This window comes from Rhynchophorus ferrugineus, unplaced genomic scaffold, assembly GCF_030347505.1.
Source record: "Rhynchophorus ferrugineus isolate W39M unplaced genomic scaffold, kcgeb_rfMv2 rfM2, whole genome shotgun sequence".
NCBI classification, from domain to species: domain Eukaryota; kingdom Metazoa; phylum Arthropoda; class Insecta; order Coleoptera; family Curculionidae; genus Rhynchophorus; species Rhynchophorus ferrugineus.
Window position 1 is genome coordinate 84,843,045 of NW_027472581.1, and position 22,772 is coordinate 84,865,816.

The 22,772-nt window shown below is 33.4% G+C and overlaps 2 protein-coding genes across 2 annotated transcripts in view; one reads left to right on the plus strand and one right to left on the minus strand.

Moving 5' to 3' along the window:
- LOC143191537 (kinesin-like protein CG14535) overlaps positions 1-22,772 on the plus strand; it is a 660,599-nt gene that overhangs the window by 355,259 nt on the left and 282,568 nt on the right. The gene's annotated exons all lie outside the window — the stretch shown is intronic.
- LOC143191924 (pancreatic triacylglycerol lipase-like) lies at positions 4,295-5,581 on the minus strand. Its single transcript, XM_076397369.1, has 3 exons — positions 5,421-5,581; positions 4,585-5,359; positions 4,295-4,410 (listed from the first exon to the last, which is right to left on the minus strand). The coding sequence occupies exons 1-3, from the start codon at positions 5,473-5,475 to the stop codon at positions 4,353-4,355; spliced, it is 888 nt and encodes a 295-aa protein (XP_076253484.1). The 5' UTR covers positions 5,476-5,581; the 3' UTR covers positions 4,295-4,352.

The following is a 22,772-nucleotide window of genomic DNA, read 5'->3' on the forward strand; positions in this document are numbered from 1 at the left end:
CGAAGACATGTGATAGAATCATTTTGCAATACAACATTGACAGTATGATGCAAAATTAGTGAAAACCAATGACTATTTTTAAATAAATATATTCATACTGTCATCATTTGTTCAGATAATGAACACTTTCGAAACTAATCGGGTGCTTGAAAGCAAGTATATAGATTTTAGATCTGAATATTTGACTACTAATTAATGATTGGACTAAAAAATTATAGAGAACGATTTATATGCTGTACCAGGAAGCAAGAGGGGAGAAGCCTAAAAAAGTTCGATAATTTACTTCAAAAATTTTAGGTTTGTAATATAGATATTTTTCTTCAATATTGTCTTTAACAACTATCGATAATTTTTGTAAAAAATATCGGGTACGAAGGCCTCGATCCAAGGTCATATTGATATATTTTTCAACAAATATCGACATTCCAATACCCTTATACTGTACAGTATTTTAGATATAAAAGTAACCTTAATGATGTATTAAATCAAAATAAATCGAAGAAGATACATTTTGTTGGCAGTCCGTCTATATCTTCATTTAACAGCTAACATTGCAAGAGTAACATAAACACAATATCAAAGTTTTATCCAAACTACCTACGAAGATGTCTCCCTAACTCCAAATTTACTTCTGTAAATGTCGTAAAGTGTACATAAGAAGCTAATAATGCAATCTAAACACTTATTTGTGCACCTTACATCTCGAAGACATGTGATAGAATCGTTTTGCAATACAACATTGACATTATAATGCAAAATTTGATAAAACCAATGACAATTTTTAAATAAATATATCCATACTGTCTTCATTTGTTCAGATGATGAACACTAATCGGGTGCTTGAAAGCAAGTATATAGATTTTAGATCTGAATATTTGACTACTAATTAATGATTGGACTAAAAAATTATAGAGAACGATTTATATGCTGTACCAGGAAGCAAAAGGGAGAAGCCTAAAAAAGTTCGATAATTTACTTCAAGATATTTAGGTTTGTAATATAGATATTTTCATTCAATATTGTATTTAACAACTATCGATAATTTTTTGTAAAAAATATCGGCCAAGAAGGCCTCGATCCAAGGTCATATTGATATATTTTTCAACAAATATCGCCATTCCAATACCCTTATACTGTACAGTATTTTAGGTATAACAATAACCTTAATGATGTCGTATTAAATCAAACGAAACCGAAGAAGATACATTTTGTTAACAGTCCGTCTATATCTTCATTTAACAGCTAACATTGCAAGAGTAACATAAACACAATATCAAAGTTTTATCCAAACTACCTAGGAAGACGTCTCTCTAACTCCAAATTTATTTCTGTAAGTATCGGAAAGTGTACATAGGTAAAACTAGAAAAGGCCCCATCATCAGCTTTAATTTGTTAGGATTATGAAACGTCCGCTAATTTTATTCAACAAACGTAGCTCTAATTCAGAAGCTAATAATGCAATCTAAACACTTATTTGTGCACCTTACATCTCGAAGACATGTGATAGAATCATTTTGCAATACAACATTGACAGTATGATGCAAAATTAGTGAAAACCAATGACTATTTTTAAATAAATATATCCATACTGTCATCATTTGTTCAGATAATGAACACTTTCGAAACTAATCGGGTGCTTGAAAGCAAGTATATAGATTTCAGATCTGAATATTTGACTACTAATTAATGATTGGACTAAAAAATTATAGAGAACGATTTATATGCTGTACCAGGAAGCAAGAGGGGAGAAGCCTAAAAAAGTTCGATAATTTACTTCAAAAATTTTAGGTTTGTAATATAGATATTTTTCTTCAATATTGTCTTTAACAACTATCGATAATTTTTGTAAAAAAAATATCGGGTACGAAGGCCTCGATCCAAGGTCATATTGATATATTTTTCAACAAATATCGCCATTCCAATACCCTTATACTGTACAGTATTTTAGGTATAACAATAACCTTAATGATGTCGTATTAAATCAAACGAAACCGAAGAAGATACATTTTGTTAACAGTCCGTCTATATCTTCATTTAACAGCTAACATTGCAAGAGTAACATAAACACAATATCAAAGTTTTATCCAAACTACCTACGAAGATGTCTCCCTAACTCCAAATTTACTTCTGTAAATGTCGTAAAGTGTACATAGGTAAAACTAGGAGAGGCTCCATCATCAGCTTTAATCTGTAAGGATTATGAAACGTCCGCTAATTTTATTCAACAAACGTAGCTCTAGTCCTGAAGCTAATAATGCAATCTAAACACTTATTTGTGCACCCTACATCTCGAAGACATGTGAATCATTTTGCAATACAACATTGACAGTATGATGCAAAATTTGTGAAAACCAATGACAGATGATGAACACTTTCGAAACTAATCGGGTGCTTGAAAGCAAGTATATAGATTTTAGATCTGAATATTTGACTACTAATTAATTATTGGACTAAAAAAATTATACAGAACTATTTATATGCTGTACTCGGAATGTTGTTAATCTGCGGAGAAAAATATCAGTACATCGGTTTCGACATTTTTGTTGGTATTACTTATTGTTTTATATCAGGAAGCAAAAGGGAAGAAGCCTAAAAAACTTCGATAATTTACTTCAAGATCTTTAGGTTTGTAGTACAGATATTTTCCTTCAATATTGTCTTTAACAACTATCGATAATTTTTTGTAAAAAATATCGGCCAAGAACACCTGGACCCAAGATCATATCGATATATTGTTCAACAATTATCGACATTCCAATACCCCTATATTGTACAATATTTTAGATATAACAATAACCTCAATGATCTCGTATTCAATAAAAAGAAAGATCAACTAGCGTATCAACAAATAAACTAGTGGTAAAGATTACAATATATTCGAAGATTAATATATAGTGGTTGTTATTACATAATGTAATAATATCCTTGAGATTTTTGGGTTTTATATTAGGATTAAAGTTCCACAAGTGTAAAAGCTCAATAAGTAAATATTGACAGACGTATTTCAAAAAAGATCATTTTGTTACACTGCTGGGACTGTGCAGTTATCAAATTCATGGTTTTTCAATAAGGGCGAGTCGATGTTGTCTCTCTGTGACAGCTATATTGTTCGTCAGTATTTATTTAACCGTTACGCCTAAATGCTTAAAATTTACTTTCACAATGAGTGTTACTTAAGACTCCAATTTAAGCCGTTACCAAACATAATTGTGAAAAAATGTGAATACCTACGACGTTCACCAGGTGGTAATCAATTTTTAATCTACCGGTAACGTCATTATATCCAGCGTCAAGCGCAAAAGAATGATAATAACCAATTTTTTAGCCTAAATTGAGCTCTATGGATGTGGAATTGCATCTATGTGTCACATGAAGCATGCTACAATGCTAGAGTTTTTCTTGTGAGTATTTCTGAAGTCATAGGTCTATATCAATAAGCTACATGCAATATATATATATATATATATATATATATATATATATATATAAAGGAATACATAATAATATAAAACTGCAACCACTGTTCAGAATCAGCAATATGTTCTTGTTCTTGATTGAATTTGATGTTCTTATTTTTGGTCAACAGTAAGCAAACGTGGCACACACTTCGAACAGAGCCTTCCTAAAAGTCAAATGCTCATGCAATATAAAACCAACACTTACTTGCACGATGTTATCTAGCTCACGCAACCTCACTTTTTGATCGTTTAGAGCGGTTTTTTTGGATTTTTTTGTTTTCTAGTATTACCACCTCTTTTGGACGTCCACTGCGTTCTGCATTGTCGGTGTCTCTACGACCACGTTTAAGGTTTGAAGTTGCTTCCGATGGAGCGGAGTTCTTATAATACTTTTCAAGCTATTGCTTCGCTTGGACGGTATTTCCAGAAGCTGTGAAAACAAGTGTAACGAAAGTATAATGAAAACATAAAATTATTTTGAAAATAACAAAAGTAGTGTCACTTTTTAGCGCAATAATTCACAAACTTATGGTAGAATATCATCAAATTTTAACAGATTTCTTTTGAATGTTAGTACCAACTGAAAAATCGGTAAATACAATAAAACTAGCACCATCTATGTGTTAGGCCCGGACTTTTCAGTCCATGTGTTACATCAAATAAATATAATTTCATTATTATCTCGTCTTATTTTAACTTATTTAATTATTTCACTTATTTCAATTTAGCCCCCCCCCCCTTATTGAATAATCTTTTATTTTGCATATCTTTAGAGAAGCAGTAATTTATAAATATTGTAGTATATAAATTTTAAGGTAAAATAAAACAAATATTGATTGAAATTAAACAATTTATTGAGAAGTATTTGACACAGGGAAGATCCATTTTTAGACTTCAGCCACGTCCAAATGGTGAATGTTCATTGGTGATTAGGTAGTATGTTCCTTTGATCCTAGAATATTAAGATTGATGATGATTATTTTTTATATATTTTATATTTATATTTTCGCTTTTAACGAATACCAAAATATAGTACGTGAAGGTAGTTGAATATATGTTTTTTTAATCAGCATAATATGTTTTAGTCAATAAAATATTGTCAATAAAAGAAACAACAAATACTCACGACACATCAACGTCTAACCCTCCCATCAATGCATGATGACCATAACAATTATGGGAACTATATTCCTCAAAATTGTGACATTGTTGGGCTAGAAACTGATTGTTTCTGATCGACTCCGCAAAGTAAACCCAGGCCCTGTTATGATCGCATCCGTTAATAGAACATCCGAGTTGATTGTTTCCACCATTGGGATAAAAATCACTGTCTCCTAAGGACACCTGAACTCCAGCCGAACCCGCGTCAGTATGAATGATTTGGACATATTTGGCATCTTCCGAATGCAGAGCAGAAGTAGTGTTGAGTTGTATTAGAGGTCTGGCTGGATCTAGACCTATTATTAAAGGAAGGGAACCTTCGAAATGTTTGCCGACAATACCAGAGACATGAGCACCAAGAGAGAATCCTACAACAGTGATATACTCCAGGGGATAGTCCAGAATGTCCAGTAATTGACTGAGGAATGTAGCGCAATAATTTCCTACATTCGGTACAGAGTTTTTAGCTCGTATATAGGTCTTGCCAGCTTGAACGCTCCAATCAACCACAATAACGTTGGCATCTGAGCTGTTAAAAATCGCTTCACTTATCTCATTGTTGAAGTTCGAGTTGTGGTTATCTTTCCAACCGTGGATTAGAACAACGGTTTTCTTTGTCCTGTCGAAAACGCTCTCAACATGTTCAATATTATCGTGGACGTCGTGATTTTTTAGTGGTACTCCAGCGTGATGGTGTTTGCTTTTGAAGTAGTACGTCAAATCCTCTGGCGTCGCTTGCACTAAAAACAATAGCTAATTAGTATATGATGTATTTTGGCATAATGTATTAGTATTTGTTACCAAGAAAACAATATGCAAAGACCAAAAATACACACAGATTTAGGTAACAGCTCATTTTTATAATAAATGCCTGTCTACATAAGAAATCCTGAATTTGCAAATTACATGCATTTATATACAGACGTCAAAACGTTATTCGATTGGTATTTTGATTATCTAAAGTAATTAAAAAAAAAATGAAAAGATATTTAAAATGCCACTTAAAACCCTTATCAATTTTGTCGTCTTTTGAGTGAAATAATATCATGCAATAAAAAACGCTTTTGAATTACCATCTATTTTAAATTATTTATCAACAAAATCGTTTTACTTACCTTTAACATTGATATCTTCTATTCTTATATATTAATAAACTTTAAACTACGAAATACGAGTCTGAGATATAATAAGTTTTTTTTATTGAATTTTTATTACTAAGTGTTACAACTGTTATTTAACTGTATACCTGTCTGATTTTCTTCAATAAAGATTTGCTTAAATTATACATTCATCATTAATTATCACATTATTTTATCGATATATCACCATATGTAAGTGATTTTTTTTCAATCGCAGTTATAATATTAGTTACACTCGTTAATATTTATTGAAATCTGTACTAAATATAAGAATATTGAGCTATACTGTTACTTTTATCTTATCAATTATGTAAAGAGATGATTTTAAAATATATTAGTACTCATCTGAATTTAAACTACACGGAATATTTGCAAACATCTGAATAAATTGATTTGATCACAATCACTATCAAATATAATTTAATCAGCTTCACATATTTTATATAAAACTTGACAGTTTTAGATCTTTAATCAATAGGATGAGCTTACCAGAATAATTATTTGGAACTATTTTTTTTCCATGTTTTCTTGGTGGAAAATCCGAAACAACGGTGTTATGGTGTAGAGGCAGCTTTACACCACAAGTAGAATCTCGGTTCATGTTTAATTTTAAGACACATGAAATATGTCGGTGTAGTTTTGAGGTCTAGGATATTCTCTGGAACGATCGCTTTTCAAATGTGCTATGATTTATTAGCTTCATTGAATAATTCTTGCTAGAGATTAGTTTATATTTTTTGAAATGTTATCTACTGACCGACAAGCGTGAGGTTGGTTATAAGATCATACATTACCATCGAAAGATTGAAATTTCGGCAACGAAAAGGAGCAAGTATTTCAACACGCAAAAAATACTGAGGATTTTTTAGATGTTTCGTATAGTTTAGATTTTGGTCGAAGTCCTGATCAGTAAGGCATGCCTAGATTTTAGTATTAAAGTTCGATCAATGTGTTTACATTAATATTAATGTGTAGACCAGCACACATAGCATAAAGCGCAGAAGTCTTTGTTCATCACTCTGGCCAAGTGCTTTAATGATCCAGTTGTTAGTGATCTTCATTTCCAAATATCTAAGGAGATCATTATTTCCGAAATACTGTATTGGGCAGGCATTAATGAGGCATTAATATTACACCTCAATAATTTCTTCTAAAATCACTCAATTATCTTTAGATTACTCTTAACACAACCTCATATCTAGATGTTATATGTCCATATAGGCTTACCGATTTGGTTATACAGCAGTACTTATGTACTTTGTATTATATGTTGTGACGGCAGAATTTCTTCCAAATAGCCAACACGTTTTTTTAAACGTAATATCCAGTTCATCTTGTGAGCCTTCCAGCGCAGATTTTCATTCAGTGCTATTCCTAAATATTTTGCTATGTTAACATTATGTTAACTTAATATAGCACTTGAATGTCATTTATATGTGTTAAAATTATGGTGGATTTATTCCCATTCAAGTTTCTGATTGATTCTCTTCTTCTTCCGCTTCTTTGTTGTCTTCGTTTACAGCTATTACGATAATATCGTCTGCCAAAGTCAGCCAAAATCGCCGGATTTACTTTAATTGTTAAGAACATTTAACAAACGGATTCTGATAATTACCAGTCATTTTTTAAAGATATTTTAAAAAGTATTGTATTATTAAAAATCAATAATTTTTTTTATAAAGGTAACCGGCGATAGAAGACTACAGGTATAAACACAACTACATTTACTCATCCAAAATTTACTCACCTGAAAATAAAAACCTTTAAGAGCCATTTTCGTCTTATATTACTTTATTATTCCATTGGAAATTATGCTGTTTATGGTGAAGAGTGCTTAAGTAAACGGCAATATCACAACTTGTTTGTTAATTTTTATTTCAGATATTTTTATGGTATAAATGAACGCTACTCTGGTGAATTAGAGGAAATTTTTAAACATATCAAAGGTAGTATAACATTCATCTCACGACGTCACGACAGAACTAAACATCAAGTCTAAATCAGTTTTTGAACTATTTGCATAATACTACGTATCAAATAAAATCCATACTTCAGTTATACATGAATAAACAGTCTAAACAATTAATAGCACTCCTCAATAATGAAAAGAAGCGAAAAGTTCAAGAAAGTTTCTCAAAAGGTTTCAAGACGTTGTTATTTGTGGTTTATACGTCGATGGGCAATATTTCTTACTTATATGATTTCAGAGTAGCTCAGGTGCCTCTGATGTTTAGATGTTAAAATAGAGTATCAAGAAATGTATAAAAGAAATAAGTAGTGTGTAAGATATAAAGAATATAAGTCATATAGCATAATGTGAAAAATAATTGATACATTCCATAAACGGTTAATAGCACAGTTTATTATTAGTTAGAGCTAAATAGCACGTTGGAAGCAAATTGGTCCTTCAAGTTTGATGCACGTGTATACTTAAATATTTGGTAAACCGATATCGCGGGTTAAAAGCCTCAAGATTGTCAACAACTGATATTATTCAAACATGCAACTAAAACAATTGGCAAAAATTGATCAAAATGCACTATTTTCAATAACGACAGCGTTAAACAGCATATAACTTTAGTGATTCGTCATAGTGCTTGTTTATAAGTACAATTACCAGCAATTTGTGATTTATGAACGCTATAAATAGAAAATGAGGAGCGCATGTCTATCTTCAAAAGCTGTGAACTTTTACAAAAAAAAGTATACAGCACTTATATCATATTACGTGTTATTACTAGTGGAAAATACTGGATTCACAACAGTTTATGTGCAAACCGTATTACATGTATTATTAACAATATTTTAACGACATTTCAACCCCCCAAAGACACGAATTTGATTTAATTTCTCTACGGTTTATTATTATTTACCCAGACTCCTTTATTACAATAACTTCGAGCCATATTTTTGGCCAAACAATGTCCGACTCTAATAAACCCGTTAGCCGCGGCCCTAATCCATTTTGTATATCATTTTTGGGTAAATGCTAGAACAAACAGCGACACACAAAGGAACAAAACCGGCATCAAAACTCGGGACTAGTCAGTTTTCCAACGCAAACGTGACAGTTGACTGACAAATCCCCCCTTGGAATTCGCGCGACTTGTCTAAAACGCCGCCTAATTCGATTTGGCACGTTGTAGATGGCGTTTCGACCGTACGCCTCGTTAACAGTTGCCAGATTTCTCGGTTTCGCCGGGCTAATTCGGCGGATTTCATTTGTCGCCGCTGTCATATCATCGGAAACGTTAAGCCCGTTATTAATTTCTCTTGATTCGCCGACGAAACAGGCGTGATTTATCGTTGATAAAATAGAGTCCGTAATTCGGGCGGATTTTTAACGAAATCTAGTTAGAACCGGCAACGTCGACCTTGGGGCTAATAATAGTGTGGTCGTCTAGAGGAGATCTGTGTCCATTAATTATTTAAGGACGATCCAGTTCGAGTAAAGGGGTACAATAGGCTTTGGCGGTGCGCGAGGCTGAAGGGATTTTCTCGTTAATTTTTAACTCATCATCTAAAGTTTACTGGTAAATAGACGAAATCTCGGCATTGCACAAAATTGGCTACCTAGAGTTAATAATTGAGCGCACCCACGAGACACAGTCATGGCCCCGCTAAATTGGACTGGAATGGTTGAAATAGCTCGTTGAAAAATACATGCACGATATGCAAAATGATGGAAGCGCTTCATCAAATATACATCCTATATGTTCACGTCCCATACATGATTCATTGGCTATATTGGTGCATTAAATAAGCATAGAAATTCAACTTACAAATACTATACTATAGCATACAAATACTATTCTTTTTTTAAGTACGTAAACTTTGGTTATATTCATGAAGGAAATTGAGAGATTATTTTAGGTGTTATTTGGAATTCTATTATTGAAACCACAGAAAAAATTGACTTGTAATAACTCCGTAAATCATATATACAAATAGCAAGTTTATATTCCTCATATTCCTATTAGGCATCAGAATTATGATAAGCTTTAATAAAAAAATTTATCACTAGACACATGACTTATAAGATTAATGGGGTTTATTAAAAATTGTACAAAGTGTATTAGAAGTTACTACATTTAATAAATGGTGTTAAGACATAAATGACTTGAAAAGTATATCAAAGATAATATTTTTAATTTATTATACTTTATATTAAATATAATTTAGGTACTTGCAGATAAAGAAACACACTTGATATATAATAAACTTTATTATATTACTTTATTATATATAACATGTATCAGTTCAATAATTCCTTATTAACCTTGGAGTTTTGAAATTAACCTGTCCAACATAATTGTATCTTTAATATTATTAGGAATTAATTCATATGTAGTTAGTGATCAAAAATGCATTAAAAACAATTGCAAAGGTATGTTTAGTAGTGTTACAAATAAAAGAAACACTGCTGTAAACATTTGAAAATACCAGAGGGTAATGTGAAAAATAATACAAAAGCTATCGTTTAATGCTGGTTATTTCAAAATTATGTTATAATTTTATATTTACAGACTTCGAAGAATTAGGTTAAAATTAGATTCATAATACGAACTTAAAGTTCGAACTAAGCATTGCGAGTATACTGGAACAAAACAATAACTATAAATATTGAAGGAATAATAATTTAACTACTAGAAAATTTGTATCAACACACATAACCTAAAAATACTGTAGCCGAAATACATAATAGATCAATTGAAGAGTCCCCAGCCTGACATATAGATGCGACACATACAACCCTCAAAAGATGCCTGTATAAATGTGACAGCTGTCGGATCATTAATTTGTGAATTATAGCATTTTGAGTGAAGCAACTTTCGTTATTGTGGAAATAATGGATAAAAAGTATTTCGCGTAATTCGAATTTTGAGTACCTTGAAAAAGGAAGAAGCATCAGCAGCGCTTATTACATAGCGTTATTGGACCGTTTGAAGGACGGAAATCGACGAAAAACGGCCGTATTTGAAGAAAAAGAAAGTGCTGCTTCACCAAGACAATGCACCGTGTCGCAAGTCAGGGAAACGATGGCAAAAATCCAAGAATAGGGCTTCGAATCACTTCCTCATCCACCGTATTCTCCAGATCTGGCCTCCAGCGACTATTTCCTGTTCTCAGATCTCAAAAGAATGCTCGCTGGGAAGAAATTTGTTTTCGAATGAAGGGATCGAAATCGTACCACAAAAATGGTATCGAAAAGTTGGAGGATCGATATAATCAGTGTATGACCCTTGAAGGGAATTACGTTGAATAAAAAAAAAATGAATTCGCCAAAAAATGTGTTTTACTTTTCAATTGACCTGTTATGTATGGCATGCCTGTTATGCATGACCTGTCATGCATGCCCTGGATATCCTAGTTACTGTTTAGACTGTGCAAAAATTAGTCATAAGTTTTATTGTGAGGATAAGTTATTTTGTGAGTTTTAGTGAAATTTTGTATGAGTTTATGGTCGTTCATTTTTTTCTATTGACTTCTTAATTTACTTGAATTGATATTTTGTTTGAGTGTGGAAACATTTATGTAGTAATTTTTTTTGTCGTTTTTCTTCTGAATATTTTTTTAAACTTATTTTAGTAGTTGAGTCCTTTCTATTATAAATATATATATATATATATATATATATATATATATATATATATATATATATATATATATATATCGATCATGGTGGCGATCATGCTATGGCGCGTGACACAGAAAAAATTGTCGAAAAATATTATAATCTAGACTGGACACACGTTAAAAAACGTTATTAGTAATATTCTATTATATATTATATTCTATTATATTATCATTTGATCCCAAATCGGCGGTGAACGTATTAACAAATAGCTGCATTTAAATTAGTTTAAAAACGGATTCCCTTTTTTCGAACCAATTATGTCATACACAAGACAAAAACATGTCTGAAGTTATGCGGAATTTGACTTATTGGAACAGATAACACCAAAAGATTCTTCTGCATCGCGGGTACGTCTATCGACGTGCCAAACTGAAAATTACCACACGCAAAACCACACAAGCGGGTTGCCTATGAAAAAATAAAACCAATTTCCAGACAACGGCCGAAGCCGGCATCCTGGCGGGTGGGGCGGTTTTGACGGTTTCGGCGCACTTTATTAAAAATAACGAACTTTTTACGGGTTCAGAATGCTGAAGGGTGCTCGAAATCGTTTCGATTTTTCTCCCGAATCTGGATTAGGCCAGGAGTTTCGGGACTTCCGAGTATTTCGCGAATTAGTCGAAAAATAACTATGTGTTTTATAGTATTCGATAATTACTGTCGGGAAGGTTGACGATCGGTAAAGGAGACAGAACTCATAAAATATATTTTTGTTTTATGGTATCATTATTGATTTGGGATGAGCTTTAAAGAAATGTTTTGTTTAAGAAACACGTGACCCACACATTATATCTATATTCCATCCAGAATAGCTGTAAACTCACGTCATTGCAATTTATGACATCAAAACCTGGCAATATTGCCCTATATAATTTTGAATTTTAGTTTATATTAGCTTTGATATATGTACGTATATTATTCGCACTACAAAATACGATTTTCTACTGTTATCCTATATTAATTATACAACAGATTTAGTTATTTCCACTCTCATCGCCCTGTCTCGGTATTTTGAGCACTGAATCATAATCCCAGGTCCAGAAAGTTTCATTCAGTTACTAGCCACTATTGAAGTAAATAACTAACAGATCAATTGAAAAGTCCCCGGCCTGATATATAACCCTCAAAAGATGCGTGCATAAATTCTGACATCTGTGGGATCGTTAGTTCGTGAATTATAACATTTCGAGTGAAGTAACTTTTGTTATTGTGAAAAAAAAAGGAAAAAAATTGTTGTTCGCGTGTTGGTAAAACATTGTTTTTTGAAAGAAAAAAATACAGTTGAAGCAATACCTGACTTGATGCCGAGCTTCCGGACGCTGCCCCAGGAAAATCAGCCATCAAGGATTGGTATGCAAAGTTTAGACATGGTGAAATGAGCACCGAAGTCCAATCGACAGTCATCCGAGCACACGATGGACCCGCTCCAAAGCGTGGGAAAACATGACGGGAACGCATGGAATAATTTTCATTAACTACCTTGAAAAAGGAAGAACCATCAACAGCGACTATTACATAGCGTTATTGGACCGTTTGTGGAACGAAATAGCCGAAAAACGGCCGCATTTGGAGAAAAAGAAAGTGCTGCTTCACCAAGACAATGCACCGTGTCACAAGTCAGTGAAAAGGATGACAAAAATCCATGAATTAGGCTTCGAATTGCTTCCTCGTCCACCGTATTCTCCAGATCTATCCCCCCGCGACTATTTCCTGTTCTCAGTTCTCAAAAGAATGCTCGCTGGAAAGAAATTTTGTCAAATGAAGAGTTGATCGACGAAACTGAGGCGCATTTTGAAACAAAGGACAAATCATACTACAAAAATGGTATCGAAAAGTTGGAGGATCGCTATAATCAGTTTATGACCACCCTTGAATCGAGTGTTGAATAAAAAAAACTAATTTTGTCCAAAAAATGTGTTTTACTATGGAAGGCCGGGGACTTTTCAATTGACCAGTTATATGTACATAAATTATTCGCACTATAAATTAGTTCATCCAGAGCATAGGGTGCAAAAGTATTCGTATAAGTCTGGAATCTACGTTTTTGATTGTTTATAAGTTAGTAGTTACCTGGCTTTTATTCCTGTTTATTTAATTATAAAAAAGCAATGAATCAAAACGTGTATCTTATTTTTACTACTATTGCTACATGGAAATACTTGGAAATATATTTATTTTACTTTAGATTAGTATACACTTTTCCGTACTATTTTTAAAAAATTATTTATACTTGCATAAAGATCTTCACAGTAATTTATTTCGCTTGAATATTTGCTTTATACTTAAGTATTAGCGAAGCCTTTCGAAGAATCGTTTTCGGAGACGTCACAAATATATAATAATATGCAGGATATAAGTATTATATTCAATACTTAAGAGGAGATAAAATTAATCTTGTAGAAATCGAGATACCAGGGTGGACTGGAAAGTAATCGGGTAGTAATAGTTATAGAACAGAAAATAGGGAAATACCTTTTTATAATTGGTTGGCTTTTTCATATTGAAATTTCAAATCACATTCTTATATATAAATTTCAAACACTAATCAATGACCTTTTCTTGTAAAATCATGGTTACAATTCCTCCCAAGGTTTAATATCACCTTTATTGACATTTATGTTGTCTTGGCGATTTATGAATGTCTGCAGGGCTTCAAACACGATGTTGTACTCAAAATAGTGTCACACATGATCCACTTTTCAGATCTCCTTTTTTTTAAAGGCTCGATTTCGATTTCGTTCAAAGGACATAAAGTTTTAACTGAATATATGAACGACGTTTTCTACCTAGAATCTTCAATTGGCTTTACACCTTTCAGATGCATTGTAGCAAGCTTTTTCTGGGTCATAGTTAATAGTCTTGTTTTAACACATGGTTCTGTTGAGCTGATCTTGGATACATGGACGACAATAGTCGTAAGGGACCTTTATTTATCAATAAACAGCACTCTTTTGGCTGATTCGCCGATCATTTTGAATGAAATAGTTAGTGAGTGAATAGTAGGTCGCAGCCTGTTTTATCGACTATAAAGGATTTTTCACACTTGACTTCAAACTTTTTTGTCACCTCAAAACAGGAAGTTGTTATTCATTTAAAAGTCAAAAATTTAATAACTTTCGTTGATGTAGCACTGGAACATAACTTTATGCTTATGCTACTTATGAATAGACTGGATGAATTCAGTGAAACTGCTCATGTATATAAAGAAGAATTATTACTGTCATATAGTGGGGTACGTTGTTTAGGCTTGTTGAAATAATGTTGATATGTCGATATTGTTAATACCATGGATTTTTGCAATTTATTTTTTTTATTAATTACATTTTACACTAGATATTCGTAGAACATTCTTAATTTACAAATGTATTACTGCTGTTCTGTTATACTTGCATCAATACTGGAGCAAGGCCAGTACGCCAGTAGCAACCTAAATCGTAGCAACTGTATTGCTTCCACGTTGCTGTTCTTTAATAATACTATTTCATGTTTTAAGGCATTTAACTCAGTAAACCTATTTTATTTCGAAGTCATTTTGTAGTTCTTTGTTAGTTATGTAACATTGAAGAAATTTATTTTGGCAATGTTGGATACTAGTTGGTTTATTGTTTTAGCAACCCCATATTTTTCCCCGTTGGTCCAAACTGGACTGAACCTAAAATTCAAACATAAAAGTAAGAGAAAGGATGATTACAAGTAATATTACATTGAGGGCTGATAATAAACATTGATTCGGTCAACAAAAGGAAAGTTTCTTTATAGTTGCTTCTGGTTTGAGCTATTTGGTTTACTACTTTACATAACTATTGAATCAAATTCAAATGTCTGAATAGTCTAAATATTTTATATCTTTTAACTCTATATATTACATATTTTTTCACATGAATATATCAGGAGTACCAGTATTTTTTTCGAAATTCTGCTGATATATGGATATTTTTATTAAGAAAATAAATACTGAACAATTCGATATGACATACGCCTTTTTATTGTTTTTTAAATTTACATTTGATTCATTTACGATAATATTATGTTGTTTAATCATGTACTTAAGTGATTAGTCATGATTATTTGTCTAAATACCTACATATTTTAATCATTTAATGGATTAAATTAATTTCTGACAAAATATAGTAGAGGAAACCTTTCTACAACATTTTACATTAAATTTAATTTTTATTTCTTTTCGTTGATGTTCCTTACACTCGCACCGAGTCCATAAAAACGAACAATAAAAAAATATCGAGTAAATGCACTAGGACCTTTTCGGTTTTAATTTGTGTTTCCCATTTAAATTTAGTCGAATAAAACGCATTCGACGCGAGGTTCGAATAGAAGGCGCCCGTTGTACAGACGGTTTAAATGTAGCCTGAGATGGTCCTGGGCCATATCTTCCAGTTCTCCGCGACGTTATTTTAACACCCTGTCTTTTAATGTACCAATTTACCGTCGCCCATCGTTTGTTGCATTTGGCGACAGTGGTGGAGTCTTCCCCTATCTCCAGTTTTGATTTCTTAGCGCCTAATTCGATTTTTTATTCGTTGTTTGAGTATCAGCGATAAGAGAAATTACTCAGTTTATTATCAGGGCGTTTATATATCTCTTAGTGTTCTTTTATGATAAAACACCTTTTAAATTAAATCAGCTTTATTAAAATTGTTCGGTATTTTTGAATTTTGATGTTCAGTAAATTATTTCTTGTATTTCACTGTACCAGGTTATCCAGTTTGCATAGCACCACTATCAAAACGCTTGTCCCCCTCACGGGGCTCAGATTTTTTATCTGAGTTCGGATAGTGACGCCCCCGGGGCCCAAGTCATCCCTTAAGTCAAGTTATAATGCGACCCGTGACGATGGCTGAATGGCAAGTGAGGGTTATCAAAAGCTAGCAAAATTATTTGAATGGTCTGGCTCAGTGGACTCGAGCAACTGGATTCACAATATCTCCTACAAAGGCATCATTCCTTGACTCTGAATAACCAACAAATTCCTGTTAAACAGAATGCAAAGTTTATTGGTGTTTACTTGACCAAACACTTACATGGAAGGAGCATATATGCAACTTGAGACAGGGAACCAGTAGGGACTTAAACGTACTTAAATTCATCGCTAATCGCAAAAATGGACTTAACCAAAATGCTATTCTACATGTTTATAAAACTGCTGTACAAAAAAAATCTGTACAATACCTTGTGGAGTCTATTTGCGAATGCTTGAAACAGTTCAAAATCATGCCCTAGAATAGCTCTTGGGACATATAAATATAGCCCAATTATTAGGCTACAATGTCTCGCTGGTATTGAACCGCTCAAAAGGTTGAAGATAATCCTTAGAGCAGCCTACAGATTTTGCTCTATACCAACAAGCAACAACATAGTAAATCTATCCATTAGGAGACCCAGTACACCGTCATGTAGGGCACGATTTTTCAAAGACCAGTTACTTAACGTTATAAAGATGATCAACCTTAATACAGATAAACTTAAAGTCTCCAGCTTCACAAATCTCCCGCCGTGGATGCTTTCATCGCTGCCCACATATAGATCTCTAACGATTCACAGCAAGGATAATTTTGGTCCTAGAATCTTCAAGGGCTTGTTTGGTCATCTTCTATTGCTGTATCCAAGCTATAAACATTTGTATACAGATGGTTCCAAATCGTCCGAGGGAGTAGGCACAGCTATTTTTGGATCCTCTAGAATAGAAACTTAACAAACTTCATAAACATTGATCCATACTCTCGGCAGAATTAACAGTCATCTGGAAAGCTCTACAGATTGTATTGGAGGTTGAGTCTGGCGAGTGATTGATTTGTACTGATTCCCTGAGCTCTATTCTGCCAATTGAAAATTCAACTTTCAGACACCTTACTATCGTTGGTATGTATAACATCTATCACAATCTTTTTGAACGGAAAAGTAGAATATTAATTATTTGGGTCCCCAGTTATTTGGGCCTAGATGGTAATGATAGAGCAGACAAAGCAGTTAAAGAAGCCACTCTAAGTGGTACATATATTCCTAAGTTTCCATATTATTAGGATCTATATCCCATTATTACCAATAAAATCGATAGTTTTGTTCAATTGGAGTGGGACTTGCTGGAGGTCGATAGTAAATTGTGGTTTATTAAGCAAGCTTTTTTTACTTCTATGACATTATCTATTAATAGGTATAAGCAGGTCCTGTTAAATAGGCTAATGATCGGGCATTGTCAGTTCTCACATTCATATCTTATGACTGGCGATGTTCCTCCGTTGTGTGATTATTGTGGACTATTAAAAACAGTCCGACATGTTTTGCAATCATGTGAAGCTCTACAGTCTATTTTTATTAGACATAACATACCTAGAAATCTGAAAACTCTTTTCACTCCAAATCACATGGATACAATATTTCATTATTTACATCAAATTCATTTACAGTATTCTATCTAATTTCTTATCTCATATTTAATTTTATTTTAGAGAAACCAAACTATTTTATATTTATAACATTTACGTTATATTTTATCTACTGCTTTGGTTTCAATATATTAATATCTTATGTATTATGAATTATAAATAAATAAATGTAAAAGCAAGATAGGTTCGGTATAATATATAATTTGGAATCCTTAAGTTAAAATTAAGATTAACTGATATACTCTAACTAAAGAAGTTCCTGTGATTTGGTTCGCTTTACTCTAGTGATTTTCCGTGAGTTATCCCATAAACATTATTGCATCCATGTTGTTGTGATCCAATTACTGATGTTATTGAATTATAAAAATTAATAAACAAAACTCAAAACATAAATTTCCCAACAACTTTTTGTTGTTTTGAATATATTTGTTGTATTATTAATTTTGTGTTTTCCTTTCTTGTACATTTCTGTAGACACTTTGCTGTAGTAAACAGCAACGGCAGAACAGCAAGAGAACGAATTAACAAACGGGAATGCTTAAAAATCCGCCACTGCGGACCCGCGCAGACATTCCGGAAAATATTCCGCCTCCCCTTTTACAAATTCCTCATTTGAAAATGTCTTTTAGTGCCCTCTCAAGATGAACACTTATTTATGGCGCTTTTTACTCCGTCTTCTGCACCTTCTCCCTCTCGCCCTGTCGCGTCCGTCAGCACTCCCCCACACCCCGTCCTCGTCCCCCCGTCTCTAAGACATTAGACGGAAAATCGGTGTATCACTTAAAAGGAAACGTTCTCCTAATTCGCCGTATTAAGTGTTTTTTCTCCGACTCCCTTTTGTTTTCCCGTGCACGGGTGCTAGAGGGGTCGGGGGCGGTGAAACAACGATGCGGATCCTTCTTGATTTGTCTCAATAGCTCCGCAGGTGCGTGTTGTCTGTTAGTCGGCGTAAATATTGAATAGAAATAGATTTCGATTGTCGAGTCAGTCGCCTTCGACACTTTTCTGTGGATCTGGCCGGATTTTAAGGATCGACCTCTAGCCAGTATCTATAGAGGACGTTCGCGGTTAAGAAAATGCGGAGAATAATGCAGATGCAGCAGCGCTCGCGAAAAGAATGGCTTTTATTTCGCGAAAGTAAATAAACAAAAATGAACGTCGGTTTCGGTCTTGTTCGTTGGAAGAGTCGCGGGAGCGGCCAGCAGCAGTTCGGATTCCGTAAAGATTTCTCCGCTGTCAGGTCAGTAACTGGTCCCGATTCTTTACCCGTGGTATTATACGAGCTCTGGTCGATAAAGTGCATCATTATTTTTCGTGTTTTTGGTTATATATCTAGATTTTTAATCAACGTTGTAACGTTGTTGAAAATGCATCTTCCTTCTTCTTTCTCAACTTTCATCCTTTATATTCTAATGATAAACCGTTTCTTAATAAATTAATCAATATTCGATATCATCATCGTCGATCTAGACAGAAAATACCTAATATTTACACACCAGTTCAAGTTTATTATCAAGCATTCATCAAGTGACCAGGTGAATTAGAATAACGGATCTAACGCAATCAAATATTTATTAATATTTTACATTACAGACAAAATGTTTAGAATGAAACAAGAGGAAGTTTATTGTATAATAAAATAATCTAAAGGAGGTCTAGCACAAAGAAATGTGTTGGGACCAATTATTTACCTACTCTACACATGTGATATAACACAAATGGAAAATATCATGGCTGGCTACATGTGCTGACGATACTGCGATTCTTGCTGTTGGAGATAATAGCGAAGAAGCCACATGAAAATTACAAATATAATTCAATCTAGCAACAACGCATGGTATCTTGGAATGAATCTTGATGCAAAACTTCACTGAAAGGAACATGTAAAAAAAGGCAAGGAAAGAATTGAAGCTGAAATATATTAAAAGGGTTAGTTGAAAGAAAATTATAATTATCAGTACATAATAAATGTCTATTAACCAAGCAAGAAACCTATATGGAAAAACCGAGTTCAATTATGGGAATATTTCATGAAAAGCAATATAAATAGACTACAATTTTTCCAGAACAAAGGCATGAGGAGTCCAGATACTACAGGACCGATTACTTACACTGAGACCTTCAGATACCGACTGTCACCCAGGAAATCAAGAGAATTATAAGGAGACATGAGGACAGAGTCCATTCTTATATCACTGTCGAAGTAATACAACTCTTGATTAACACCAGAACAGGACACAGACTCCAAAAATCTTGTGTAGTGTAGTGAACATATGTGTGAATAAAATATTGTGAAATTTTGGGTTATTTCATTTAAATTTTTCACAATATTTTTACTGTAATGTTAAATTTAGATAAGGTTTACATAAACTAAGATACAATGAGATTGTTATAATCGAAATCACACGACCCTAATGTTTCTTAAAAAATGTTATCGGTGTCGTTGTTTTTAAAAATATTTACATAAGGATGAATCCGGTTTAATGTGCTCTTGAATCATTTTTAAGACTATCTTGATCAATATGTACTTTAAATACAATTTATTAAGTGCTTATTTGGGTTTACATAGGAGTGAACTGGCATTTATGTGATCAAAAAGTTACTTTTTTAATCGACTGGTGTGATATGTTTTTAGAAAATATGTGAATAGGGTAGTGTTTTTAGTGTTCGTAATATTGGTTAATATGAGATGTTATATACTTACCTTATTTTTTTACTTAGAATGTTGTTAAAATCTGAAGTAGTTCCAGTTTAAGCTGAATGTTTTCTGAATATTTGTGAATTTTTCTTCTGACAAATTGCTCGCCATGGAAATCAACACGGAAATTTAAAAGACCAATTATTAGAGTACCGCCTATTAAAAATTATTAAAACGAATGGGTTCAACGCAACGAAGAAGCTGAATTATTCGCAGAACAGTTAGCTAACGTATTTAAACCGAATAATACAGAATCTATATTAGATATAAATCCTGTTTATCAGCCCAATCTAGCTGTAAATCTGATTTCTCCAATGGAAGTTGCCAGAGAAAATCATAACAACCTCAAAACTAAAAAGGCCCTTGGAGTTGATGATATTTCACCTGAGTTATTAGAAGAGCTGCCACGAAAAGCAATAATCATGTTGACATATACATATTCAGTGGATGTTTGAGACTGAATGATGTTCCAGAAAATCGGCAGAACAAGTTGGATTTTACCGGCTTATTTCGCTGATACCTGCGATATCGAAATTATCTGGGAAACTGCTGTTGAAACGTATTAAACCATTTCCAGTTTGGATTTCGGAATCACCATTCGACAATCAACCAAGTGCAGCAACATCGGTTACCAAAAAGGCATTCGAAACAATGAAATACTGCCATGGATGGATGCCTCACAAGCTTATGACCGGGTATGGCATTTGGAATTAATCTACAAAATGGGCAAATCGCTACCGCGGAATTACTATCGATAGCTGGAAACAAATATTTGGAGGATACAAATATTCGGCTGGAGTTCCACAAGGTAGTGTCTTGAGACCATTTCTATATCTGCTCTATACTGCTGGTAACTCAACAATAAACGGAACAGTACTTAGAACATTTGCTGACGACACAGTTATAATGGCAAAAGATGTAGATGTATCTGTTTAAAGCTATAGGACAAGTACAAGTAGCAGTCAACAATATCTACAAATGGACTAGAGACTGGAAAATACAGCTTAATACCTCCAAATCTGTCCATGTTAATTTTGGCGTTGCGGCGAATTGACAAAAATGTATGATGATTCCCGATTCCTCAGTACGTTAAATTGGAAACATCACGTGAGACAAAAGCAGAGTAAATTAGGCTCAAAGTTAAGCTACTGGACTGTTTAATAGGAAAAAACACTCAACTTGATCTAAAATCAAAGTGATAGGCTTATCAGTCAATAATAAAGCCTATTTGGACATATGGGGTACAAATATGGAGTTGCACTAAAACATCAAACCAACTAGCAATCCGAGGCACTCAAAACAAAGTTCTATGATTAATTACCAACGCTTATCGCTACGTAACCAACAAATATCTGCACCATCGAAGTCAAATGGGTATATAAAGTGATTCAAGATTTCGCCCAAAAATATGCAACAAGCTCACAACAACGTAGAAGCAATAAGGCTATTGGACACGCAAGAAATCAGAAGATTGAAGCTAACCAAACCACACTAGTTTAGCGAACTAGTTTAGTGTAAAAGTGTATTTTTAACTTTAGCTTAAGTAGATTAGTTTTACTCTTTGCGAAATATATACCGATGTATTAATCCCTTACACGCCTTGCTTGTATATTAATGCAACTACAACCGAACAGTAGTAATAAATTATTTTATGAATTAAGATTGTTCCAAGCATATCGAATGTAAGATGAAATTAATCAAAAATTCGTGAGTGTACTTAACATACACAATAAAGCAATGAAAATGATGTCGACCAAAACGAAATAGAGCAAAGATCGCCCGAACAATGCCAAACAAGATTTTCACTACAAAATTTACGGATATAATCTGCGGATTTGCATACAATTTGGAGATGAGAAAAGAAGTGAACCCGTACGGGCTCGAAAACAGCGGCGATTTTTCATTCTTACGGCGTTACGTGGACTACTTTAGATCATGCTTAAAGTTTCGCGACGATCCCAGTCGAACTTTACGAGTATGGCGCGATAAAATAGGGGTCCCATCTTTCAATATGTACCTGTTAATATTTAATCGATTGAGAAACTGTCGAAGAGCGGCCGAATATACGTCCATGGACGTGCCGCGCCGTAAAAGTTTCATGGTCAATTGTCTGTATCGTTTTTAATCAAAAGAAAGATTTATGGGGTGAAAAGTTTAAAAAGTTAGTAAAAGCAAACGAATCTGGGGAGTTTATGATGATATTGTTGAAGTACGAGAAGAACGAATTACGTCAGGTCAAAATATAAGATTGGATATTTCTTATAAGATATAAGATGC

Excerpts from the sequence above, each read along its gene's own strand:
- LOC143191924 (XM_076397369.1), bottom strand. The coding sequence starts at position 5,475 with ATGAGCTGTTACCTAAATCTGTGTGTATTTTTGGTCTTTGCATATTGT. Across the intron at positions 5,360-5,420 it reads CTTTGCATATTGTTTTCTTG|TGCAAGCGACGCCAGAGGAT; the intron begins GTAACAAATACT and ends TATTGTTTTTAG. Across the intron at positions 4,411-4,584 it reads GGGTTAGACGTTGATGTGTC|GATCAAAGGAACATACTACC; the intron begins GTGAGTATTTGT and ends TTAATATTCTAG.